This window comes from Notothenia rossii (assembly GCF_949606895.1).
Source record: "Notothenia rossii genome assembly, chromosome: 2".
Lineage (NCBI taxonomy): Eukaryota > Metazoa > Chordata > Actinopteri > Perciformes > Nototheniidae > Notothenia > Notothenia rossii.
In genome coordinates, this window is record NC_136904.1 from 82,946,645 (window position 1) to 82,974,001 (window position 27,357).

The 27,357-nt window shown below is 41.5% G+C and overlaps 2 protein-coding genes across 8 annotated transcripts in view; one reads left to right on the top strand and one right to left on the bottom strand.

Annotated features, from left to right (window-relative positions):
- LOC307029105 (electrogenic aspartate/glutamate antiporter SLC25A12, mitochondrial-like) lies at positions 1–21,149 on the top strand. 2 transcript variants are annotated; one of them, XM_079664730.1, is made up of 18 exons: positions 1–220; positions 668–721; positions 2,665–2,807; positions 4,784–4,899; positions 5,490–5,629; positions 7,778–7,924; positions 8,519–8,657; positions 9,525–9,618; positions 10,680–10,764; positions 11,991–12,072; positions 13,407–13,565; positions 14,551–14,603; positions 14,800–14,880; positions 16,755–16,895; positions 18,163–18,301; positions 18,898–19,056; positions 19,303–19,393; positions 19,982–21,149. In XM_079664730.1, the coding sequence occupies exons 1-18, from the start codon at positions 209–211 to the stop codon at positions 20,187–20,189; spliced, it is 2,043 nt and encodes a 680-aa protein (XP_079520856.1). In that variant the 5' UTR covers positions 1–208; the 3' UTR covers positions 20,190–21,149. The 2 variants fall into 2 exon arrangements, with proteins under 2 accessions (XP_079520856.1, XP_079520857.1); XM_079664731.1 differs by lacking the exon at positions 1–220 and adding an exon at positions 248–310.
- The window catches only part of LOC307029107 (dynein, cytoplasmic 1, intermediate chain 2a-like), a 20,396-nt gene continuing 14,137 nt past the window's right edge, over positions 21,099–27,357 (bottom strand). For all 6 annotated transcript variants that reach the window (XM_079664735.1, XM_079664733.1, XM_079664736.1 and 3 more), the window contains 7 exons: positions 26,649–26,795; positions 25,780–25,893; positions 24,881–25,014; positions 23,286–23,430; positions 22,525–22,665; positions 22,222–22,347; positions 21,099–22,000 (listed from right to left, as the gene is read on the bottom strand). In XM_079664735.1, coding sequence (XP_079520861.1) covers positions 21,887–22,000; positions 22,222–22,347; positions 22,525–22,665; positions 23,286–23,430; positions 24,881–25,014; positions 25,780–25,893; positions 26,649–26,795 — 921 coding nt within the window. In that variant the 3' untranslated portion in view covers positions 21,099–21,886. The remainder of the gene's footprint in view (positions 22,001–22,221; positions 22,348–22,524; positions 22,666–23,285; positions 23,431–24,880; positions 25,015–25,779; positions 25,894–26,648; positions 26,796–27,357) is intronic.

The following is a 27,357-nucleotide window of genomic DNA, read 5'->3' on the forward strand; positions in this document are numbered from 1 at the left end:
GCAAGCTCTCAGCTGCTGCATCTCTGTCCGGAGCATCGCGTCTCGCGTTGGCTCCTCGTCCGACAAAAACCGCCCTGCAGACAGAAAGGACAATACTCTGCTAAATATATATTTGGTGTCTTAGACCACGGCGGTCCCGTGTCATGCTCGCTGTCATCCTTGAGCCCAGCGCCTGAGCTAGTTCACTGCAGCTGACGTCATTCCCAGCATGGCGGTCAAGGTGACTCCGTCAATATTTCTTTTCAGATATTCATTTTAAAGGCAGTAAAGCAGCCGTCGGATACGGAGGACAGCATGTCTGTTCAGACGCGTGGGTTTAAAGCTCTTGTCTTAAATGCAGCAGAATCCACTACTCTTGTGTTTCTGCATCTTTACAGGGGCATCTCTGCCAGCCTGCAGAGACGACTGTAGTTTTGGTTGCATTTGCATATAGAGGAGATTTGGTTTGAATACGTTGTTTACATGTATGGTGTTAATAATTGTTGCTACAGCCGTCTGTGATTGACCGTAAAAATCAAAGCTGACCAATTACACCATGAACTTCAGTTTTATTGATTTAACATAATGGCTTAGTATCCCTACATTGTGTAGCCTATTTTATATTAGGCTTCATTGTGATAATCTGACTGAAATGTCTTTATAGCAAATTTGAACTTGTGTGTTACAGGTGCAATCAACAAAAAGGGCAGACCCCCATGACTTGAAGGCTATTTTTCTGAAGGTAAGACTGCTGCTCACAGAAATTAAAACATTTGGAGCATTAACCAACAAGGCACAAACAGGAGTCTCACAAGTGTAACATGTTGCAGCCGTGAGTTACTGTGTGGTGTCCATTGGGATACTACATAGTTCAGTAAAGGTCACAATGCTTTGACTAATTTAGGATCTGCTTAAACAGAGAATATCCCTCTTGCTTTGACTTGTGTGTGTTGTGATCTTAAGCCTGTCATTGGATTTCTCATCACTCTCTGCCCGCTAACCGTCAAAAAAACAAATCCCCACCATTAGGGTGTGGGCTTGTTTACCCACACACGTCTTATTTGCAGGATATACTTGTCCCTTAAAGTAGGGACTCTGTTTGAGATGCAATTCGCCTTAAGGTCTCTGCACATCTCTTGACTCCACTATAAGTGGGCTGCTTAATTTGTAATGCATATTCAGGTGGAAGAGTTAATTACTGGAAGCTCATTCTGACTGCCTGTATAATTTGATTAAGAACTACTTGAGGCCTACTGTGAGGATAAATGGATACACAATCATGTGAACGAGTAATGTGGCAATAAATTGCTTGGAATTAATATTTTCACTTAAAACATTAATTCAACAGAGTGCATTGAATTGTAATGCTGAAAACACTTGGCTTGAAGGTCTCCTCCCACACTCTTGCTCTGTTTATTTCATGGTCTCTCTATCTGACTTGGCTCCCATGAGCGTGGCCTTTCTGTTGCCAGTTCATGTGGCGCTTGTGTTTCAGAGCTATCTCTGTTCCAACTGGAAACCCAACCCAGACTCTATATTTGACCTTACATCTTAAAGCCTGCTGAGATCTCAGGTTTAGCACAGTGCTGTGTGAGCTGTGCATGTTTCTGCTCCAGTCACGTGAAATAGAGAAGCAACATTGCTTGCATGCTGATTGTTATTGATTGTAACAAAAGTGTTATGCAGTTTATAAATTTCAATTTGTTGTGTTTTTGTGCCTTCATAGCTGTTAAGTGAGGATTATTTGGGGTTGTATGTGTACCTTAATTGTGTCGTTATACGGTACATTCTGAACCTGTGTTAATGCACCCATAAACGGATTTCTTGGCCCGAATGTAAAATCCAAATTGAATCCCCTTGACTTCCATCCATTTAGAACAGGTAATGCTATCTAATATGTGTATTCACCACGAAGCAAACAATTCATTCCTGTTTTGGCAGGTTTTTAAGTTTCTTACAAGTCAACTAACTATGTGGATTTTACAATTGTATCTCCTCCCTGTAGTGCTTTGTATCAATCTTGAATGGTGTGGTATGAGCGTAGCAGATATCATACCAAAACAATCTAGATTGATTTGTATTATTCATTAATTTAATTATTGTCTCAGTGTGTTATGCATTAATACGTTAAACCGCCTTCATTTTTCAGGCAGTTAAATCACAAAATCAGCCAAAAATAATGTTATTTTTGGAAAAATGGGCTTGTGATTTTGTCAAAAGCTGTCATTTTATTTATTTATGTTTATTGTTTTTTGTAATCATTGAAGTGTACAGCACACCATGCATATTGATGTTTGTCTATCTTACATTTTCTTTTCAAATGTAATTGTGTATCCTCTAGAGATGAATATGGTCCTTCTGAGTGCAAGGATACATTTATCTCTCTCCTACATTAAGTCAAAGAAGGACAATCATTTGAAAGAGACTGCTTCCTTTCAATTCATTCTGTTATTATGTCTAACAGAAAAGCATTGTATACATTTAGAACAATTGTGTAGTGGCAGTAAACTTAACCAAATTGGGCCAGAATAGAAAAAAGACACAAACATCTTATTGTTCTAAAAAAGAGAGACCAATTATCACCTATTTTTCTCTTTGCATTTAGTAGTCTACATCTTTTTCTTTCTAAACACATGTTATGAGACACCCAAGTTGTTTACAGCTCTTTGTGTGTCTCCTCTGCAGTATGCCAGTGTGCTGGAGGATGGAGAGCATTACATGACCCCCGGTGACTTTGTACAGAAGTACCTGGGTCTGCATGCACAACCTCAGCATAATCCCAAAACTGTGGAACTGATAGCTGGAGTGGCTGACACTACGAAAGATGGGTGAGTGCCTACAGTGACGTATGGAAAGTTGCCTAGATTTGTGATATCCTGTTGGTGTCTGTATTTCTTCAAACAAATCTGTAGATCTCATTTTGAATTTACAGGGTTTACGTTTCCTCACATCTTAATTCCCAGTGTCAGCTATAATAAATTGTTTTGGTCTATAGCCTCTTGGTATTTCTTGTACGTTGATCGTTACACTTTTAATGATTTTCCCATTATCTTGACATTTCTCCAGCAGTCACGACAGATTAGTTATTGGAGGCAGCCTCTGCTACTTAAATATATATTAAAGTAAATATTACATGCCATCATTTGTTGTCTTGGAAGCAATGTAAGGACAAAGGGAAACTAGAATTCTTAAATTACATGCTGTCAGCACAATACTACAGTACAGGAATGAAGATTATTTAACAAGACGACAAGCGTGTTGAAGTGCGAAGCAGTGCCTTGTTAGATGTTATGGGAGGATTATGTTGTGTTTATGTACTTACATTAGGTTGTATACATTTTTTTTTTATTCCGTTACTGGGTCACACATTTCTGTACATTATTGCACGAATAAATGAATGTTGGCCAGAATGTAAAATGTAATGTACCACGCCTCCCTCCCTCCCTCCCGCCACAAAAAAAGCAAATATTTCCCTCATGTTTTATTACTTTATCAATCTAGATAGTTTCGGTGTGAGCTGCCCAGTGTTGGAAATAAACGGCAAAGAAGGTAGCTTCAACATTTTGAAGCTACCTTGGGGTACTTAAAGTGCCAGAAAAAAAATACATATTTGATAAAAAGCAACAGCAATTTCTCTCTCCAGAAATCATGACCTGGTTACGCAGATACTCCACAGATCTTGTTGTGTGCAGTTTCATGCAGGAGCTATTTTCTGCCAACAGTATTACTGTGCAGAAGGAAGCATACATCTACTCACAACTACTCACATCTACGCAGGGACAAGAGTCTTTTCTGAGCATCCTAACTGTGAGGTGTAACATTGAGGATGCAATTCATTTTTAATTAGAAAATGCACTGCCACAAAATACAAGCCCTTCCACAAACAAAATAGGTCAAGGTTTGTGAATCATCTTGATTATCCAGGTCCTAACATTTCAAACAATACATGGATGTTGAGTTCTTTATTAACTTGTTGGCACTTTGACCACAACCCAAGTACCATCTAGTTTGTTTTATTTGGAGCAATGTAGACAACAAACCAAAACAATCTGGATTGTTTAAAAGCATTACAGTTTAGCGGTCACATGTAGTTTTGATATTGGTGAACGGTCCTCTTAAGGTCGGTTTGACACCTGTGTGTCTCACCTGTTGCACTAACATGTGTATAGGGGCTAAACAGACTGTGAATGATTTCTCTTAATAATGTTAGCAGAGTAAATAGGTATCTTTATCAGGCAGTTTTACACCTGCAGCTAATCAATTTCAAATGAATTGATAAGATAGCTGTGTGTATATTAATCTTGAATTGAAGAAAAGAGAGCAGCAGTTAGACCTCCACTTTGTCTAATGAACAGCTAAAATAAATAAATAATGGGGTAAAAAGATCTTTAAATACCGATCTTCTTAGCAAATTAGGGCTTTGTTTTTTGTGGTTTTCTTGAAGAAAATTAAAAGATATTCGTAATAATAATACGTATATAGTTTATACAATGAATTATGAAATATAATAGAAAACCTGTTGAAGCTCAACATGGACCAGTCCTTCAAGTGCCCTTCAATGTTGAAATGTAGATCATGTAAATTGATTAAATGCTTTAAATGGACCTGGCTGAAATTATTTAAGTGCTGTTTTCATTGTCGAGAATGAACTGTGAAGCTTAGCTGTAAAATAGATTTAAGCTTTCTCTCATTTTGTCATTGTGTACTTTCTTTTGTATTTTTTTAGGTTTTCTTCAGTATTTCTTCTTTAATTTTGTCATAAACATTTTGTTCAGATAGCACTCTTTCTTTCTTGTCCAAACAGACTGATCTCTTTCCAGGAGTTTCTGGCCTTTGAATCAGTTCTGTGTGCCCCGGATGCTCTGTTCATAGTTGCCTTTCAGTTGTTTGACAAGACGGGCACAGGCGACATCTCTTTTGGTATGTAAAATGTAAATGGTGGTAACTTCATATATGTAATGAAAGTTACAATTCTCAATACATCTGCACGATGGGGTTTCTAGGTCTGTTTGATTGTGACATTGATCGTTTTGGGCTGCAAGAGCTTTTCTTACTAAAGCATGTGTTGCCAATAAATATAACAGCAGCCATGCCTTTTTTATGTATTACATATGCTAGTAGTCTCGTCTAAGGGCAAGACAGCAAGTGAGCTGTTTGGAACATCTCATTATAACAAGCTCCATCTGACAGGCAGAGCAATGAATCCAGCATGTCATAAACTAAGAGATACAGAGTCTTACAAAGAAGCTGCGGCTATGCTCTGTCTGTGCACTGAAACTGAGGCAGTGCTTATACAGAAAACGTCCAGTATGGACTCAAAACCCTCAAAATGTAAAGTGGAGGAGTGGAACTGTCAAACAGCACATTCAGCTTTGCAATCCAAATGGAGTATTTCCTCTACTTCAACAAGGTTTTCTACCAACGCAATCAGGATGGAAGATAGATAAAATTGCATCTTGCATGTTTCCCCCGTCTTTTTTCTATCGCTCATTCATGTTTTACTCTTTCAGAAAATGTACGTGACATCTTCAGCCAGACTACAGTTCATCACCACATTACCTTCAACTGGGACTGTGAGTTCATCAAGCTTCACTTTGGCCATGAAAGGAAAAAGAGACTCAGCTACTCAGAGTTCACCCAGTTTCTGCAGGTATATAATCGATCTACACTTTCTATAGGTTCTGTAAAATTACCAATGCTGCTTGATAAGCCTGCAGCAAGTCTCGCAACAAAAAGACTACTACGCTTGATTTCCTGTCCAGAGTTACAGCAAAATAATGATACCATTCAATTGTCTGTCAATCAAAAGCTAAGAAGATGGTTAGCTAAGCTTAGCGTAAAGACTTGAAACAGGGAGGAAACAGCCTGACTCTGGTCTGCCCACCAGCACCTTCAAAGCTATTTATAACTTTATGTCACATATTTTAGACTTAACTAGTTGTAAAATCTAAAACCTGATGGTGATGTAAGACTCCAGAAATTCACTGCGAAGAAGATCCTTATGCTATGCTACGCTAACCTGCTGCTCGTATTTTTTATCGAATTCACATACACAGATCAAATATAAGAGTGTTATCAGTTTTCCTATTTTACACTTGGCAAGAAAATATTGTGCTAACCAAAATGCTTTATTATTGCGATAACGTGTTCAACTATTTCTATTTGTCACTTTTCTTAATTTAAATATGCCCCTAACTAATTATTTGTTTATTCATCTTCTCTCTCTCCTCGCCCTTTTCCCGAGGGGACACAAAATGGAGAAAGAGTGCCGTGTTGTTAACCAACTTTCTGTCGCACTTCCTCTGACAGAACTTCTTCCTCTTTTCTTTTGCTTTATTTATGGAGACACCTCTTTGACAAAAATGTACACAATGTATTGTTGTATTGAAATGGATACCAACTGAGATAAAAGAGTAATAGTACAAGTGTAGCATTTTAATTGGTATTTTAAAAAGTGTCATATTTCTCTGTTAAAGGATGAGTAGTCTGAACAGTGTAGATTCATTGACCTCAGCAGCAGATATTAAGAGCAACAGTTAAACAGGTATGCATCATGATATGCTGCAAAATATCTTAGAAAGTGAGCATCAATTGAATGTAAAACCATTCATAATGATCACCTTTATCCCGTGGCGAGGCTTTTTCCTCCTGCTGAGGAACAAATGGAAATGACGTAACGTAAACTGCATGCCGTATATAATCTCTTAAGATAATGCTGTTGCATCTCTTTAGCCGTTCTAGCGGTTTGTGGTAGCCCAGTGTGCCATTAAGACACTTAACGTTGTTGTTGTGCTTTATTGGTTTCTGCCTGTATCTCACTGAGACCTCTGTGCTGTGAAATCGGCAGCAGCAGTATAGGGTCAGGCCTGGTTTGGAGTTGGGGGCTGCTGTGGAGAGGCTGGGTGGTCCGAGAGTTAGACAGGCTGCACTGCAGTGTGGGATCCCTCAGAGCACTTTGTGGTTTATCATACTTGACTCAGGCTTCCCACTGCTACACCAAAGACCCTAGTGTGTGTAGGATTTAATTTACATCAATCATTTTGGTTGTCTTGTTTTTCTGTCGTGTCCACGCAGATTTCATTTCTTAACATGAGTATTACTTAAAAATACAAAACAGTATATATGTAGTGTAGATTGTTTGTTTCTCAAACAGTCCTGGCTCTGCCACCTTGTGGTTGTAGCGGTATTTGGCTAGACTTTAGTAAGTGCATTCAAGGTAGAGGTTTTATAGACTTAAAAAGTATGATGTTTGTGAAGCGGCAAAGTAGCATTATGAATTCCAAACAATATAATCAGCAAACATTGTGAGGATTAATCTCCAGCAACAATCTACTGATTATCAGAACCAGAGTGTAAAGATGGAGCTGAGTATTGCGGTGACGTTTCTCTGTGGTCCTCTGGTTGTATGCGATGAGCTCTGACAGCAGACGTTGACCCGGGGTCAGCCTCCCCCTGCATCTCCATCTGATTGCATGGTTGTCATATTGAATCATCTTCCTGCGGACACACCTGCCGGCCGCCTCACCCTCCGCTCGGCTCGGCTCCGGGATCAGGCTTCTCGGGACATGGTTTCCATTAGTCTCCAGAGAGACTGTGGTGATTACAACAGCCAGTGTCTGACGCTGTCACATCTGATGCCTTTCACATCTGTCCAACACTGACATTATTACACTTTCATCCTCTAAAGTACGATTTCCCTGTTCCCTTGTAATGCGATGCTCCTCATCACAGGAACACATTATTTGCTTCTTTTGTCAGCTAACAGCTTGACCTCCTCTCTTTGTGTGTGGTGCTGCAGGAGCTGCAGTTGGAGCATGCCCGCCAGGCGTTTTCACAAAAAGACAAGAACAAAAGTGGCACCATTACTGCTTTGGACTTCAGCGACATCATGGCCACCATCAGACACCACATGCTGACTCCATTTGTTGAGGAAAACCTGGTTTCAGTGAGTTTCAGTTTTTTTTTTAGACCACTGTTGAATGTTTAAATCTGATATAATTCATATTTTTATAATAAAGATCTTTATAGCATGTTTCAGCTAATTGTTAAGCTGTTCAACATACAACTGAACTGATTTGTTTCAGCTTTGTCAGCACTCTTAAAATGTCATTTTTGGCCATTGAAGGCAGCTGTTTGCACCTTAAAACCCTCTCTTCACTATCTTCCCAGCAGCAGACAGACGGTTTGCCACTATCTAGTCAACAAAGTGGAACATTTAGCACCTTTGGAGCCAGATATTTCCTCAGGAGCTGGTATAGAACAAAAACAGATATAAAAAGATAGTCAAACTATGACTTTTGTGTAAATAAATAATAACTTAAAATGCAATGATATGTCATTGTAGTTTTAACAACTTTTTCCCGCTGCCCCCAAGTGGCCAACATGTGTTTTCAAAATGTTTAAGAAGAAAGTAAAAGATAAGAATCCACTGAGTCTACAGTAAGCTTGGTCTTTTTATACTGCAGCAGAGCTGAATATAATAAAATCCAGTCGATGCTTCCCATACAGAAGCACTGACAGACTTTTGATGGTTCTCCAGGCTGCAGGAGGCAGCACCTCCCACATGGTGAGCTTCTCCTACTTCAATGCCTTCAACGCTCTCCTCAACAACATGGAGCTGATTCGCAAGATTTACAGCACCCTCGCCGGCACTCACAGAGAAACACATGTTACCAAAGGTACATCCGAGACACTCCCAACATTCAAATTAGCCATGTTTTAAACGTGATGTGAAATGTAGCTGTGCGATGATGTCTTAACTTTTTTTTGACAGAGTTTTGACACACTGGAAACATTTACTGTAGCCCTAAATTACGAAAGGTAAATGAACATTTTTAACCTGGTAATCAGATCACCTTCAACATATAGACCTGTGTAACTGATAGAGGTGCTGACAATCACACTGATCCTAATCTACTTTCTCCCTATGGTTTCCCTCCTTCTAGAAAGGGGTTAGGGCAAACAGTATTTGCAAATAATTCTTGTTATACATAATTCTAAACATATCAGACTGAGTGTAAAGCAAACACTCACATTTCTCTGCCGGTCGCTGTAAAGCATATCATTGCGGCACTTGAGATGACAGAAGCAGGCTTGTAAGCAAACGTTGCAATCCTTGGACCTGGCAAGAAGGTCTTTGTGGGGGAAGTGAATAACTAACTATTTTCCCTCCTTCAAAAACAACCATTAGAGTTTCCTATTAGAGAGACCACCTGATGGTAATGGAGCTTCTCAGCAGGCCACAGTAAAGCACTGAATATAAAGCAAAGAGTGACACAGGCTGCTGCTAAGGGGGTTGCAAGCTCAGTTAGTCTACTCCTGCCACATCAAGAATGGAGTAAATGGTTTTTAAAATATCTCTATAATATCCTTAAAAGCTGTTTAGCAATAAACATTCACAATAAATCGAAAAAAACAAGAAACAGTGTTTGCAAATACTGTTTGATGCTACCCTGCTGTAGAAAATACCTGACGTGGCTAACCCCTCAGCTTCCTCAAGTCCTGTTTGCATCTTTTAATTTATTCTTCTCTTTGTTGCATTGCAGAGGAGTTTGTTCATGCTGCCAATAAGTTTGGTCAAATCACTCCGATGGAGATTGCCATCCTGTATCAGCTCGCTGGTCTCCACACTCACTCCGGGTAAGACCCTGAATGACCCTTTAACCCTCTAGAGTCCGGCTATTGATCTGGGAATATACTGAACATGTTTTTACTTACAGTACTATAGCTATTTATGTATCACATTTTGACATTTTAATTGTCAAGTATTTTGGGTTACTGGTAGCTTAAGAAAGGTGGTATGAATCAGACTCTAGGGATTGTGTTGAAAAGAAAGATACTTTGTATGTGGGGTGTGGACGATCCTCTGCTCACTAAAATGTGTAAAGAAAGAATAGAAAGCTTTAGGTCAGAGACCTTCTTCAAGCCAAGAACTGGTAGCAAGTGTAGGTAGCTGTTTGAAAGGAACATCATTTGATTAATACAAAACACTTAAATCAGTTGAACTAGTGTGGCTCAACATCAAGATAATTGTAGTCTTTGGTATAATGGACTACAAGTCAAAGACAATGTCGAGTGAGACAGTCAGCAAATCTGAGCACATCAAATGTACAGGGCAGTATAAAAAACGCAAAATACAAATAATAAGGCGTAGGAAGTCCGCGCCTTAGACTCCAAAAAACAACGTTTACTTGACCTTAGCACTTTAGTCGTACAATCACCCTGGTAGGTTTTGCTGCTGTTCCCTCGAATCCACCAACTAACAAACAATTTCAACATTACCTTGTTATTTTTTTTTATCTACCATGAATGGAATAAATATGTTGCAGGTCTGTTTATAGGCTGTAAAATAAAGTTATTGCTCATTCATTTTAACAACAGTGGCTCCACTGGCTGATTTACAAGACAAACATAAAACATGCATACAGACTTTATGATGCGTCAAGCCAGTGGGGAATACTTGTGTCTCAAACTCTGAGTAACAAAACACTTTCATTTACTCGCTGGGCCACGGGCACTCATCCAGCTTTGTTTGTCTGTTGTTTATATAAGCTTAAATTAAAGTTGCTGTAACTTGAAGTTATATGCCAGTAAAAGGTCTGTGGAAAATCTTACGTAACTGGCTGCTGCTCGCAGGAGATGCAGGGCTTTCTGCTCTTTCCTGGCCTAATTCCTTCCCTCCCCTGCTGTTATGTGTTAAGGCGGCTGAACCATGCAGACATCGAGAGGATAGCCCCGTTGGAGGAAGGAGACATGCCTTACCACCTAGCAGAGACCCAGAGACAGGTAGCCTGCCTGCTCCTCTAATACACCCCACGTCCTCCTGCCTTTTATCAAAAGCCTTTTTCTCTGCTTCCTTCTCAGAAAGGAGCTAAAAAGGGGAAATGTTCAGCAGCTGAATTAGCCGAGTGCCCATGTTTTTTCTTCCCTTGTGAAGTGCATTACTTTGACTCCCAGATAAAAGTACACCAATTATAGCCATAGAAGAGGAATGGATTGTTGCGTTGCACCTCTCCATGAAAGGCTCTCCCTCCTTTATTCACTATAGCCGCACATACACATGAGCTGCAATCACACATCTGAGAAGCTAATAAGAGGCTTTTATCAGTGTGGGGCTTGAGGAGTTTTAGGAGCCTTTAGAAAAGTCTGCTAATGGCAGGAGGGGAGTGGGAGTCAAGGTGGATGTGGGTGAACAAAATAGTTCCTGCCTCCACCGGATAACACAGCTCTATATCAGGCTGTGGTCAGAGCTTTCAGGCCACTCATGCTCCTGGGACTCACACTCAGAGGTCTGGAATCTGATTCCTTCGGGGGGGATGCTGCAATTCTCAGGCCTGCCCTTTAGTGGAAGTAGGCTAATTGTTTAAACCCTTTGATCAAGACCTCGATCTTGTTAGCATGCAACCCTCGGTGGAAGCATCTGGGAAGAGGAAAAAAACAATCTGTTTTACTCCCCTCTTCGCATCTGGTCTTGGAGAAGTTACTCAGCGCCTCGACCTGCACACACATACTTTAACAGAGTCTCACTCGGACTGTGTAATATTCATGTAGATACTTATCTGGACATGGAAAAGGCTTGTGGGGCTAATCTGTTCCCCTTGAACCAAAGTGAAAACAAAGGGGCTCCGCTTTCAACATCAAACACCAATCCAGAGATCAAGTAGATAAGAGAGAAAACCAAAGTTTGTTGTAAAAATAAAAGAAGACCTTTAGCTCGTAGCCTCCGACGTGCAGCATGTGTGGAAAACAGGACTGCAGGTTCACACAGTCATTTACTGTATCCAGACTGGCCTGTCTGTGACATTTAATACCGGCTGATGATGAATTAGACGTTATGTGACATTCCATTGCCGTCCTCCGTTGTTGAGTACTGCACTGCGTTTTTCTTTCCACAATGTATCTGGTTCGCCATAGTTTAATACCCAGCCGATTCATGGTTAGTGTTCTGACCCCTCCCCCCCTTGTCTTTCTTCAGATTCATTTGACCACTGGTGTCTTTTTCTCCCACACAGCACCCTCGCGAAACGTCTCGGCCCATCTGGCTCCAGGCTGCAGAGTCTGCCTACAGGTTTTCTCTGGGCTCAATCGCTGGAGGTGAGTGACATGTCTGCGGCGGAGCCCCCGGCCCGCCCGAGGGGTAACCTTAGCCGGCCAGACTGGCGCTCTGAGGCCCCGGGGCCGGCCATTGTGCTGCATCTGAGAGGGGTTGGGATGTGAGGCTCCGGCATTGTGCTGCCGTGCCGCCGGTGGCTCCAGGCTGTCGTTGGAGTCGGAGCTCTGGAATGACACAAATCTTCCGGAACCGCACTCTCTGGAATCTCTGTCTAATTACACTGGAAGCACTGATACAAGGAACGTCTGACATAACTGCACTGTGTGTGTGTGTGTGTGTGTGTGTGTGTGTGTGTGTGTGTGTGTGTGTGTGTGTGTGTGTGTGTGTGTGTGTGTGTGTGTGTGTGTGTGTGTGTGTGTGTGTGTGTGTGTGTGTGTGTGTGTGTGTGTGTGTGTGTGTGTGTGTGTGTGTGTGTGTGTGTGTGTGTGTGTGAGTGTGTGAGTGTGTGCTCTCCACACAAATACTTATCAATCCTCATCCACCAGAGGCCAATTCATGCAGGGTCAAAAAGAGAAATATACCATAGTTATCTGGTGGTAAAACTGACATTCTCACCAGGCCTCTGTGCTGACCGTGGAGTTTGCAGGTTCTAGAGGAAATATTTCTCAGCAGCCTTTGAAGTCAGACAAGACAAGACAAGTAAAGCTGCTACAGAGCAGAGTTTAGAGCAACTTGCTGCTGCGTCACCTCCTCAAACTGTTTTCCCACAGTTACCAGTTTGTTTATAGTTTATACTAGATTACTAATCGACCCCTCCCAACACATTTCTGCAGAATTATTATTGCACAAACATTGTGTAAGACAATAATAAAGGAATTTGGGGGACGAGATGGCTTATATGCAAGTCAACGGTCCGAGAGCTCAAAAATGTTGATTCAGAGCTGAACAGATTAGTCAGATAATCTAATGGATCTAGAGAAAATAAATGTTAAAAAAAATGATTTGATAGTTCCAGTCTTTCATCAAGCAAATAAGCCACATATTTATGCGTTTCAGCTTCTCAAATGTGAGGATTTGCTGCTTTTCTTGCAGAAATAATATAATATATTTAGGCTTTGGACTGTTGTAAGGTCAAAACATGAAATGTAAAGATGACAAATTGGTTTTAAACGGTTTCCAACATTCAATAGAAAAAACGTTTAAATAATAATCAATAATACCCTTAGAGTTGTATGTGTCCAAGAAAAACATACAAAGCAATACATCTGTTTTAACATAATTTTGTAGAATGTTGTTGAGATGATTTCTGAATTTCTTTTTCTATTAAAACGAAACAAAGACTTCGACAATTGACAGCAAATGTGTGTGTTTTTAGCGACCGGTGCCACGGCTGTGTACCCCATCGACCTGGTGAAGACGCGCATGCAGAACCAGCGCTCCACAGGCTCCTTCGTAGGAGAGCTGATGTACAAGAACAGCTTCGACTGCGCAAAGAAAGTGCTCCGATACGAGGGCTTCTTCGGATTCTACAGAGGTAATCCTTTGCAGATTTGACAGTGCTTAAAAGGAAATCTGTGTGCAGGCCAACATGTGGCTCTCGTGCAAAACAAACCGTCTGATGGGAAAGCATTAGGATTTGTCAGTGTGCTAATATCAGCAGCATGGTTTGCTAATTGATACCAGAAACCTTTGCCCTCCCTGTTCAGCAGTGAATAAAGCAACACCCAGGGGTCGCGTTTTCATTATCTCGATACCTGGGAGAGCTCCCCGAGGAAAAGGAGCAGCAGAACTCATGTAGCAGCAGTGTGTGATCTGCCTCGGCCCGGCTGTGTGATAATGGTGCTGAAGGCTTGTGATATACAACACTTCTACCCTCAGGCTGCTCAGAGGAGGGAAGTCAAGACTGCCATCTACTGCTACCTCCTCCACTGCAGCTCTTTGTTGCTCTGATCTGCTCCCCTCTGCCTTCCTGCCTCCTCTCTTGCACATGATAAGAGGGTGATTGACTCGGAGACAGACACGCTCTGCTGTTTTCTGGCTGCATACCAGCAGCAGTCACTCAGCAGCTCCTTCAGAAGTTTATCTGGCCTGATGAAGGACAGACGGTGAAACAGTATGGCGGTTATCGCCACCATAGCACCCAGCCACCCCCCCCCCCCCCCCCTCCCCCTCCACCCTCGATCTTGTCCGTGACCACACAGCTCTCTCTGTTCCCCACCAACACTGGGATCAGGCTCAATAATGCTGATCCCATACACACCAGCAGTGTCATATTTTTGGACTTTTGTTAACTTTCAATGGGACCTTTGTATTGTAATGCATCTGATGTATCACCCACATCTGTAAATATTTATGGGTTTGTTTTACACACACAAGAACCCTGCAGCTTACATTGTTCTAGCTGTCAGTAGATGTATTCATTCAGCGAAAGATACAAAATGTGCATTCATTTGGAGCCAGACTCTGTCTCTCTCTCTCTCTCAGGTATTCTAATGGTACCTATGCATAATATTTTGCAGGTCTGCTCCCGCAGCTCATTGGCGTCGCCCCGGAGAAAGCTATCAAACTCACGGCAAGTCATTCCACAGTGTACCTCCAGAAGTTGCTCCGAATAATTCAGTGTGAATAAAAAACATGCACACAGCGCAGGAGAAACACACTATCCGCAATCAAGATGTGACTGTAACCACAAGTTAACATTAATGCCCTGCTATCAAGATTGGGATCGTGTCTCATCTACCTTTTTTCTTCATGTCTTGTATTTTCAGATGAATGATTTTATCAGAGACAAGTTCACCACAGACGATAATTCCATCGTTCTGCCTGCAGAGATTCTCGCTGGTGGATGTGTAAGCATTACTTTAGGGATCTTTTTTTTATTCTTTCTACAAATGAACCCGAAACCAAGTAAAGGAACACTGAAAAGATGTGCAAAGTAATTGTTAAGTAATGGACATAACCTTACTATGGTATATAATACAATTGAAATGCTAATTTGAATCCTACATTTAAAATATGTATACGGATAGCTTGTTCCCTTATAGGATGAAAATATATGTTTTAACTAAATGCATGCATTATGATGTAGATTTTTTTAAACGCTCATGACTATATACAGTGGTGGATTAAGTATTCAGATTTACTATATACTTTATTGAAGTACATTTACCAAAACTACAATATAAAAACCTATATTACAAGTTCATGTTCTGCATTGAGAATCCCAAAGACTTATTAGCTAACTGTACTAAATAAAAACACATCATTGTGTAGCATAAACATCATTGTGTACCTCATATTGAGTTATGTCCTTAATTACACTTCACGAGGGACTATAAACACACTTTATATCAGGTGATCTGAACCCATATTTTGAATTTTAGCCACATTTTACCAGATTATTCTTTTTGGTTATTTATTTGAAATGTTAGCATTTTTTCTTCTCTCACATACTCATCATTTAAAAAACTCCATCAGTGATCATTCATTTAGTTTGTGTGGGAGGAATTATAATTATTGGCCCTAAAGTGAAGTATTGTTTTTTGGCAGCCAACATTTTGTCATACTCAATGTAATTTTAGATTTCTATTTTTACTCTTGGCTAAATTGCCAAATAATAACACCTTTGAGGGGAACTCTGGATTACAGAAGTAATTCCTTCACTCTGGCTGTGGGGAAGTGAAACAGGCCGTCTTTGCAGCAGAGCCTGCAGGTTGCTCACAGAGGAGCGGGGTCTCCGGGGTCGTGACCCCTGTCAGGGTGTAATTGTAGGAAGAGGCCCCGGAGGGTCCTGGATGAAGCTGGCTCTAGCTCAGTGTGATTGAGTTTGACAACGCGGTACATACCTGAGGCGTGGTCCCACTGCAGGACAACAAGGATGTTTCCAATACATGTTAACATCTCAGGATGCATTCAATCTATGGCCTGCATTACTTTCAATGCGATCATATGTATTGGATGACATCTTCAAGTTATTTTAAGAAAGTTCAAAGTGTGTTTAATCCGTTGGTAAACTCTCGCTCCCATCAGAGGAGAGGAAGATAAAAGAGACGGGACGACTGCATCAATCTTCAGAGCGGCGGATATTCCCCCCTCCACTTTGAAAATGACTAAATGTGCCAGAGCTTTTTTTAGAACTTTGCTCGGATGTTTACAGATAAGACCCCTGCCCTGCATGTCACCAGCGGCCATCCTGGGGCCTGATTAGATTTAGGGAGGGTGATAAATGTGTCTGAGTCAGAGGGTGCCGTGCCTTCAGGGCATTGCTCGCCCGGACCCCGAGCAGTCAGGGTGATTCAGTGCTCTCCCCTGGGAATGGGGGTGAATTGGGGAAGTGTGCGGGGCGAGGCCAGAATGGGCCGCTCACCCTGCCACAGGAGGTGCCTCAGGGGGGGGGGGGGCGAGGGGGCAGAGGGCCGGTGCCAGGGTCACAGCCTTCCAACCATGAGCCTTGGCTTCTCCTCACCCGACGCCTGCTCTGCTCTGACCCCGCTGGTTCCTCTATCAATGGCTGCTTTTTCCTCCTCCTGTCAAGGCCACTCTCTTACTATATGGAATCAGATCATGGGGAAAAAGTGGCCCTTTGTGCTGAAGTTTACTGAGATAATTAGAAAACGCTTACACATCATTACATTTTCACCCCAAAAGTTCACCCCTCAGATGTGTAAGCTCAAGTCTGAGTGCATAAAAAGCACCATTCAGCTGTTTGTTTGTCCTGTTGCAGGCTGGAGCTTCCCAGGTGATTTTCACCAATCCTCTGGAGATCGTTAAGATCCGTCTGCAGGTGGCTGGAGAAATCACCACGGGCCCCAGGGTCGGAGCCATGACTGTTGTGAGAGACCTGGGCTTCTTTGGCCTCTACAAGGTAGGTCAGCACCTCTGCAGCTCCGGGACGTCTGCAGCATCCTCCGCTGCCATGCAAGGGCAAAGGTGCAACACTAAAAACATGGGGGGTTTATTTATTGTTCAGTGTTTGGATTCACAATAGAAGAGGTTTGGTGGAAGACATTTTTAGACAACAATCTAAAAATAGCTAACAATTAAAGTGGCACCAGGGACACTTTTTTAAAAACAACTACATAAATGATTATTTAGTTTAAAGTTGCAAATCTAATTTGTGATTAATAGACCAAAAATGTCAGGTACACTTTTCAGTAATAGAAACAATACCACAATACAGCACTTAGTAAAAAAGAAAGCTCCTCAATGCAAAATACCACTTAAAGCAAGTAAAATCTGTATATAATTTTGTTTTATAATGTTACTGGATTATTATTACTGATGCATTAACTGTTCAAAAGTATGTTTATGTCATTCTTTGTTTGATTTAGTTATGTAATCTATATTGTTGGATACTTTAATCGCTAACAATGCTCCTTTCTTAGAGATATTTAAGCATAAAAGATTCACAATACTGGAGAAAAAATATATAGTTCTTTATTAAATGTATTTTCCCTTCACAATTGTATATATTAACATGATCAGAGGTTTACTCCTGTAATGATGCAGAGATAAAATACTGTTCTATTTGAACAAAGGTTTGTGTATGTGTACGCAGACATAATGGGCAGATCGGACTCACACATTTAAATATAAAACCCTCATTTTGCTGACTGTTTGCAATTTTCCAATACAGTGTCAAACATGCAAAAAGGAGCTGTGGCCAAAAACCAAAAGCAAATTAGTGCGGGATTATGCTCTGCTACTGCTCCTTTTCCAGATCCTTGTGGGTTTACTTGCTGCTCAAGTCATGTGTTCATACTCCATATTTTAATGAGTAGCAGACAGTGTGTGGCTTGTTAAAAAAAAGAAAAGCTGACTTCCTCTTGGCAGAAGAACCCAGCACGCCAGGGTCTGTGTGTGTGTGTGTGTGTGTGTGTGTGTGTGTGTGTGTGTGTGTGTGTGTGTGTGTGTGTGTGTGTGTGTGTGTGTGTGTGTGTGTGTGTGTGTGTGATGGATCTCTCTTTGGAGGCCCAGTGCTGCAGCTCTGCCTGGGGGCTCTTTGGCTCCATCATCAACACTAAAGCCCCCTGTAGGTTGAACAAGACGGCTCCCAGACCACTTAATCCCCAAGACAAACCTCCATGATGTATTTATATTTAAATTGATCCTTCTTTTTTTTTTTCTGCTAGGGAGCCAAAGCATGCTTCCTGCGTGACATCCCCTTCTCCGCCATCTACTTTCCTGTTTATGCCCACACCAAGGCGATGCTGGCAGATGAGGACGGAAGCCTTGGGGCTCTCCAGCTGCTCACTGCTGGAGCCATCGCAGGTAACACACATCTGGAGAGCTCAGCGTCTGTGGGGATTAAATGAGGGAAGTGTCACATTTTCTGCTCCAAGAAAGGCATTTCTGTTTCCTCTTCTTTGTGCTTTCTTCTTCTATTGTATCTCCAACAACTGTAAGGGTATTTTTTTTTATTATTGGTTAATTGTTTATTTAATTAAATTTCAGAAAAGAGTTTAAAAAACTCAATTTATTTTCAAAGAGTCGAATTTTGCATCTTTAAATTCCATATGTTCTTCTTCCAACAGCCCTAGGCCTGAATATACTTAATTTACTATCATTTATGAGAAGGAAAAGCAGCAATTCCTCACATGTGGGAAGCTGAAACTGGTGAATATATGGCCTTTTATCTCGAAGAAAGACAGGAATGAGCTGGTTATATTCAAAATAATTGTATTTTCTCTATTGTAAGCTCCTAGCTGTATAGAAAATGTATATATACAGTGCTTTTGTCATATCCCACTATAGCACAATACCCATTTCAAGCCCTGCATGATGCTACAGCAGGGATGTGAGGATGTGACACCCATCTGTGCATAGTGAGAGTGCTTCATTATGTGTGTTGTGAAACGTCTCCTCAGGTATCCCGGCGGCTTCGCTGGTGACCCCTGCTGATGTCATCAAGACCAGGCTCCAGGTGGCGGCCCGAGCCGGCCAGACGTCCTACAGCGGGGTGATCGACTGCTTCAGGAAGATCCTCAAGGAGGAAGGTTTCAGGGCGTTTTGGAAGGGCACAGGAGGTAAACACACACACACACACACACACACACACACACACACACACACACACACACACACACACACACACACACACACACACACACACACACACACACACACACACACACACACACACACACACACACACACTCTCTAAGTGGTTTCATGACTGGGAGATGAGGCCTGCTGTGGTGGCTGTAATTGTTTAGAATACACAGAAAGAATATTAAATCCTACATTGTAATTCTCTAACTGTCTTCCATTAGCTCGAGTCTGCAGATCTTCACCGCAGTTTGGTGTAACCCTGGTGACCTACGAACTGTTACAGAGATGGCTCTACGTGGACTTTGGAGGACAGTAAGTACTCTAACCGAGTAACTAAGTACATTTACTCAATTATGTAGTAATTTACTTGAGTACTTCCATTTCCTTTATACTTCTACTCCACTGAAATCAGAGGCAAAGATTGTACTTTCTACTCGACTAAAATGATCTAATAAGTGTAGTTACTTTAAAGATTTAGATTGGAAGCACAAACTATTAAGAAAGTATTTATCATGTATTATAAGAGGTTAGGATTAATTTATGAATTGGAGAAATTCAGACCCTACCTGACAGTATATACAGTGAAACAAAGACAACAAAAATACAAGCTCTTCCTTTACCAGATGTATAATAATATTATTGATTAGGCTGTTGTGCAGAGTAATTACTTTTACTTGGTACTTTAAGTATTTGTACTTAAGGGAGATTTTGAATGCAGGACTTTTATAATTCAGTATTATTACTTATACTGAAGTAAACATCTTGTATTATTACTTATACTGAAGTAAACATCTTGTAGATCATCTTGGCCCACCTCTGAATTCAACCCCGTCTTCACAAGTATCTACCTCTCGTCAGTTTGAAGAAGTGTCTCACCCTAACCTCTCTCTCTCTCCTCAGTCGCCCTGCCGGCTCTGAGCACACTCACAAACCGACAGTCCCCGACCTCCCCTCGGTGACGGCGGACCATGTGGGCGGCTACCATCTGGCTGCTGCAACCTTTGCCGGCGTGGAGAGGAAGTTCGGTCTGCACCTGCCCAAGTTCAAGCCTTCTGGAGAGGAGACAATCAAACCAGCGGTGCCTGTAACGGAGCCGGAAGCTTCATAAAGCTCACCGTGGTTAGGTTTACTTTAGGTTTCCCCTCAAATGATTTGATTGAGCCACGTTCTAATGCAATTGAGCGATCGTCTTACTTTGAATGCTGCATGAGTATGGCTTTATGGCATTGTCTTTGCACTGCTTGCACAACTTTACTGTACATATTGTTCTTCTGCACAGAGGAACATTATGGCATGACGAAGGATTGTAACGGCCCGTCTACACTACAGGCATGAAAAAATCTTGGAGCTGGGCGTGTCTGAAGCTTGGCGATTTTTTGCGAGCAACCAATCACATGAACCTCCCGCCCCCGACATACAAAGCAATAGCAATGTTAAAACGGAGTAAACTGGATATAAACTCTCCAAACAGGCGAAATCAGTTTCACCCACTGTCTCTGCCACCGCCCTCCATGCCTGGTTCCTCCGGTTTGTATCCCGGTAAATAGTTCCTGTCGTAAAGAACCGGGTGATTAGCTACCGTAATATCTCGTTTGGAATATGAGGAAATGAACTGCGGTCTGGCTCTCCCAGCTTGCACGCGGTTTGATTGGCTGAGCTTGCACTGGCGGGATTTGCATAAACGGGATTTCATTGGCTGATGCCAAGCATCGAGCCTCAAAAGTTGAACATTGTTCAACTTTTGATGCCGATAGATGCTCGTGATGCTTGCAAAGCCATGCCATGCTCCCCACAATGCAGTTCGGCGAAGATTAAAAATCTTCTACGTCACCCCATTCAAGTGAATGGGCGAAGCGTTGAAAGCATTTTTTGATGCCTGTAGTGTAGACGTACCGTAACTGCGCTTCCTGGTGTGCAATAGCTTTGGTGTGCATGTGTCAGTTAAACCTCAGAGACATAAGGATGTACAGATGTTTTCAAAAGTGTTCATTTTGAAATCATGACTAAGGACTCGGAATATAATTTAAATGTATTTATTGTATTTTATTGAAATAAATCATTCAAACTGTTTGTTCCTACTGTGTGAAAAGTACATTATCCATTTTGACACCAACATTTGAGATTCTTCAGGAAACAAACCGTCTCATTTCGGATCCTGTCAACAAACGACTTCCCCGAGCAGTTACAGCATACACGATCATCTTCTTAGGCATTAAGGATATTCCAAAGATCTCCAGTCTAACCAGCTACACTGATTGAGAGAACTGGTGCAGTATAGAACAAAATAGAAGGTAGAAATACATCTGGATTTATTTTTACAATCAAGTGAATATAAGTTGATCAAGTCTAAAAGGAACGGAGATGACGACATGGTTCTACAATTATAAGTTTACATTCCCCGTGTTAAGATGTGATTGCTTTACTACAACTTTGGTGGAAATGGGACTTAGCTAGTGTTAACTATTATGGATTGAAATAAATCTCAAAATTAACGCTGATGTATGAAGACAGGTGGGGTTTTACAATCAAAAGTTTAAAAGGAAAGATTAAGGCATCTTGTTGAAAGAAAGACAACTGGTTTGTGTTTTGTGAGTATGGCTTCGTGTTAGTGTCTGACGTCGATATCCCTGACGCTCGTGTTAATCCGAGGAAGACGGTCCAGCTAACTGAGAAGGCCTCCAAATAAGCAGGTGTAAGGAATCAAAAGCTCTTTCTGATCAAAACATTTCATCACATCTCTTCCTGGGGCTGACGATAACAAGTGCGCCTCTGGTCCTTTAAACATCACTTCTGTGGACGAGCAGATCAGGCGACCAGATGCTGAGCCGCCAGCTCCTCTGCATCGTCTCTGTTCTCGTTGATCTCTGCCAGCGTGCGGACAAAGCGGGTCCACTCGTCGTTTCGTGGAACCGCAGTTTGCTGGGGGGGGAACAAAAAGGGGCATGAATAAAACCTTGAATACAGGAAAGATCACAGCTAATGCTTCGTACGCTCGTTAACATGGATAATAGCCTAGTTACGTAAACAAAAGAACCGTTTGAGTTAAATCCACTACACGCTGACAGGATGAAAAGAGGCGTAAAAGCATGTTTGATTATTACTTAAAGCAAACTCAGAAGAAAAGAGCCCTGCCCTCTCACCTCTCCGACATCATACACAAGAACTCGTCCATCAGAGTCTCCCACGGCGATTTCTTTGCCAGAGTGAGCCCACCTCACTCTGTTCAGAGCAGGGTTACCCTCCACTGTGACGCTGGCGGTAGGAACCTAAAACAATAATGAAAACAGTGGAAAAATGCTCTGCAACCTTTAGTTTTATAATTACGTTTAGCAAAGAAATTAGAAAAATATCTAAGATTTGAGAGTTCCTTCCCTTTAGATGCAAAGGAGAACTGAAAATGGACGTGGTGAAACGCGTGTGTGCTGTCAGTAAGAGTGTGATACCTCCGTGTCGTTGTTGAGGTTCCACAGGTCCAGATGACCCACTCCGTCCACACAAGCAAACAGAGCAGGGTGAGTCGGAGACCACATGACGTCATATACGTAATCCGAGTTATCTTCAAATGAGTACAGCGGCTTGTTGTTCTGCACAAATAAAAGGGGGAAGAAGGATAAAGAAACATGACGTTAGAAGTTAATATATCTCCTACATTGTCTATGTACACAGAGACACACAAGATATAACAATTTGATATACTTACAAACCTACTTAATGGATACAAAATGTGACGATGATTTTAGCTCAAGGAATAGCTTCATCACTTTGGTCCAGTGAAAAGCTTTTTGACAAATATTTGATGGACTTTTTGTATTTCACACCTGGTGAGTGTAAGCTTTCCACCTTGTGTCGCCATCAAGTGTCAAATATTTAGCTTTATGAACAAATACCTGCAATTCTGTTCTTATCAGCTGTACTTTGTTTTGAATGCTTTTTGTTAGCAATGACTTTGCTCCATAGCAGTAAGCTTGCTTAAACGGTATTAGTCTCACAGAGCTAGTAGTGGCTTTTAAATTTGAGGAATACAATTATTTGTTGGGATTTTGATCCTGAACTATACTGCAGTTACCATGAACAAATGCAGGAGGATATAAAACCTTGTAGGGACACAAAACACACAGAGGGAGGAAACGTTTCCCTTCACGCCGGTCTTTTCGTTTATCAGCCAAATCAAATAATCCTCAGTATGTCAAGACGTTGCTTTTACCTTGGTGCTCCACAGCTTGACAGTCCAGTCGAAGGAGGAGGTGACAAACAGGTGGGAGAAGTCCAGAGGCCCTGCAGCTGTGTGGCAGTCGATCCCTGTGATGGGCCCCTGGTGGCCCTCAAACATCTCGCTGATGCCCGCTTTGCTGCAGAGCACAGACAAGATTAAGTGGCGAGTGCAAAACATACAGACAGACTAAAGTGCTAAACCACCTAAATTAAGAAGGGGCGAGTTGTTCTCGTTGTAGACAAAAAGAATAACATATATTTTAAAATAGCCTGTAGGTCATTTCAAATCATCCGGTTTTGACCTTTAGTTGTTTGAATAACAAGTCCATACATTGCATTAAAGCAGTGGTGTCAAACTCAAGGCCTGGGGGCCAAATCCGGCCCGCGACTTCATTTCATGTGGCCCGTAAGAGCTCTGAAAGAATATAATACGTTTATTATACGGTTACATGCCACTTTACAGAAGTACGTTGCCCATAAACTACATGTCCCACAATGCATCTCGTTTTGTGACATGGCACTGAAGAGACTTGCAATTATTTGCCCTAGACTTCTGCTTTCACACGTAGTTAATTACGAAGTTATTACCCTATCCGATAATAACCCAATTCAGAGGCAATAATGTAATATAATACATTATTTGATATATATTATACATTTATATATGTATAAATTATATAGTTAAAACCGGCCCTTTGAGCGCAACCATAATGCAAATGTGGCCCACGATGAAATTGAGTTTGACACCCCTGCATTAAAGGAATAAAACAAAGACATTTTTATCAGTTGACACTCCTGTGTTAATTCTCTTAGCCGTCACATTAGCACGGAAGAAGAAGGCCCGCCGATGGACGTATTCACATTAATCATTTACTTATATGGTGTGATTACCAGCAGGGTGGCAGAAGTGCTGCAACATCTCACCCACATGTTGCAGAGCTGTTACCCAACTGATGCTCTGATAATTAATGTAGAGAGGTAAATACTCAGCATGAGTGATGCTTATGCATTATTAACTGCGATGAGAGTATCATACCATTGTAAATGAGCTGGAAAATGATTCCCCCAATTACAGAGGTGATGCTGCCGTGCAAAACCTAGCAGCTATCCCCTCTCTGCGGTCTCCGGGCAAACTGCATGACGTTTACCGTGGCAGCTCTGATTTAAGCCACATTTCTCTGCTTCTTCACCAGAGGACCAAACACCATGAGGGGAGCCCTGGTTTGTTAAATGAGAACATTGTGAGATGAAGTGCAGTTTCAATTCTGCCCGGGAATACCGACTGTAAACAAACTCTCTCACTCAGCGAAACGCACTGAGGAGGAGAAAAAAGGACAGGGAAAAAATGATTTGTTTCCCCTGCATGTGTGCCCTGTTTATGTTGAGCGACCTTTGCAAACATAACTGACAAGCGGAAAAGAAAAACAGGATGACTGGGCAGGAGTGAAACCTCAAACAGCAGGAGATCAAGTGTTGGATTTGCGTTGCACTGGGAAGTGAGTGGGCTATATTTATTTGACACTCGGACCGAGGTGGGCCCAACAAGCCGGCTTAGTTTCCTGGACCGCGGTTTGCTTCTGAACACACCTTCCATGACGACACGACATGTAGACGGAGCCGTCCTCGCTGCCCACCGCAAAATTGTTGACATCTCCGAGAGGGAAAGACATGGAGGTGACAGCTACAGCTTTGGACTGCTTGAACACCAGCTCCATGCTGTCCTGTGGAGGCGAGGCAACACGGAACAACATGTTTAACAAGCTCCCCGCTCACGATTTATGTTAACACAAACTCTGCCAAGCACAACCTATAAAAATCACTTGACAGTTTATTAATGCATATTCGAAATTCAACTAGCACGTTATAAAAAAAAAGGGAAGTTTGACATTGAGGTCTTGGCAGCACAGATGAAATGACACAGCTAGCAAAGTTAATTTCCTTGAAAGTGAAAAATGAGTTGTAGAAAAAGAAAATATGGTTGAAGTCGGTGGGAAATACCAAACGAAGGAGCCCAGCCAATATGTTTGACATTTAGCATGAAATGGACAGGAAGTGAGTGGAAAGAAAGACTAAGGAGACAGACGTTACACAGGAAGAAAAAGCTAAGCTCAAACTGTGATGTATTATTAACCAAGCAATTCAATTTATGGTTAAAACTTTAACACCGGGCCGTTAATGTCAGTCAAAAAATAGTCCTCTGACCACCCATAGGAAAGAACCCACACACATATATACAGTATTAAAATATTGGCTATACATAGAATAAAATACACTTTATTGTAGAGCAAAGGGAGGAAAATGTACTTTAGTCTCACTCAGGACAGTATTAACATAAGCAAATAAACAAAAGATAAAAACGATATGTCTCTGTCATTGATTTAATATCCAGGATGACAGCCTACACTGCTTTGTTTAAAATAACTGTAGTTATTGACCACATTATTTGCATTTGCGATAAATAAAACCTTTGTAAATATGGATGTTACCTGTGGCTGAGAGAGCATGTCCAGACTCCAGGAGCAGATCTTGCCGTCGGTGGAGATGCTGATCAGGTTGTGGGCGTTCTGGGTGCCGACCACATTCACACAGTACACAGGGTGCTGCGAAGAGAGTGAGAGGGAGTCATTTTTACTTTTCTGGTTATACTTCACTCGCGTTTATTTCCAAATCTATCAGATCTAGCTAGTTCTAGTTAATTATATGACTGCCTGCTTATCAAAGGACACCTAAACAATAAGCGTTGCTTGGCAACGGCGTGTGGCTGCAAAGTATAGCGCAGCATTATGCACAATACAGTATGAGGGGGCAAAATCCCATGCTCATAAAATGCTCATATATTTGTCTCTCTTCCCACGCCCCAAAATAAATGAATAAATATAAAAAATTTAGGAAAAGTAACAAAGTTTGAGCAGTGTGGGTTTTATATTAACAGAGTTACACATATTTCAAAACGCTAAGTGTAATAACTGCAGTAGCCTTCCTGTCAGAATGACAAAGATCCTCAGTGAAGCACAAGCCCATGTTTCTCACTAAATTGTAAATAAAACTTATTAAAAAGATCAGTTCAATGCAACTAATGTCATCTTAGTGTTATTGCATGATGTTGAAATTGGTTTGCCATGAATTTAGTGATGGATTGTAAACATTTGAAATGTAGCATTTAAGTGTTTCTCAGTTACAAGGTTGTTGTTTTAATAAATCAGACACTGATGGTGCAGCGCTGTACTGTATCTCTTTATAGGCATTTCTTCCCTAACAAATTGTTTTTGCTGTGATCAGGGGGTACTTGGCTGAATTTCTTTTTCAAAGGGGGTACATTATTGAAAAAAGTTTGAGAACCACTGGTTTAGAGTACCGTGTGAGCCGCTGCTGACAGGGGGGTCCTCTGCACCGGGGTCCTCTTGTTGCTCCGGTTGTCCCACAGTACGATCTGTCCCGAGTACGTACCCCCAACCACAACGTTGGGGTGGAACTTGGCAAAAGCAGCCGACATTACAGCAGACTGTCAGAGAGAGGGAAAGATAGAGGAAGAGATGGGACAGTTAGAGTCTCCAGTGATTAAAAAAACATGTTTATAGTGAATGTCTGTACTGAAGATTCCCCTAAAATTGTCATTCATGTCAGCTCTTTACACGCAGGTTACAACAAGCTAGTTCAAGGACTCAAATATTTGATCTCATCCTTTGTGTGGTGTGATAATAAATCTTGAATAAACCTAAAGAAACATTGCCAAGCCATAAGGAGGTCTGCCTGCTCCAGGAACGCCAGCTATCCTATGGCATGGGGTTATGAGGTTATGAGGTAACCCTAATTTAAGGAAATTGGGAATAGCTGGAAGGACAAGCTATTGCCAAGTATTTTTTCAATTGTTTTGTGGTTTAATCAAAATTCTCCTGCAGAACTTGATAATCTAATTATTATTCCTCTTGTAGAATTGCTAAATTAGGCAATAAAAGTCTCGAAATGACGGGAAACTCTCCGCCATCTTGCCCTCTTTGGCACAACTCTATATTTTTAGCAGGAGGCAAACCATTAGTCAATGCCCGGCAGCAGAACTCTAATGC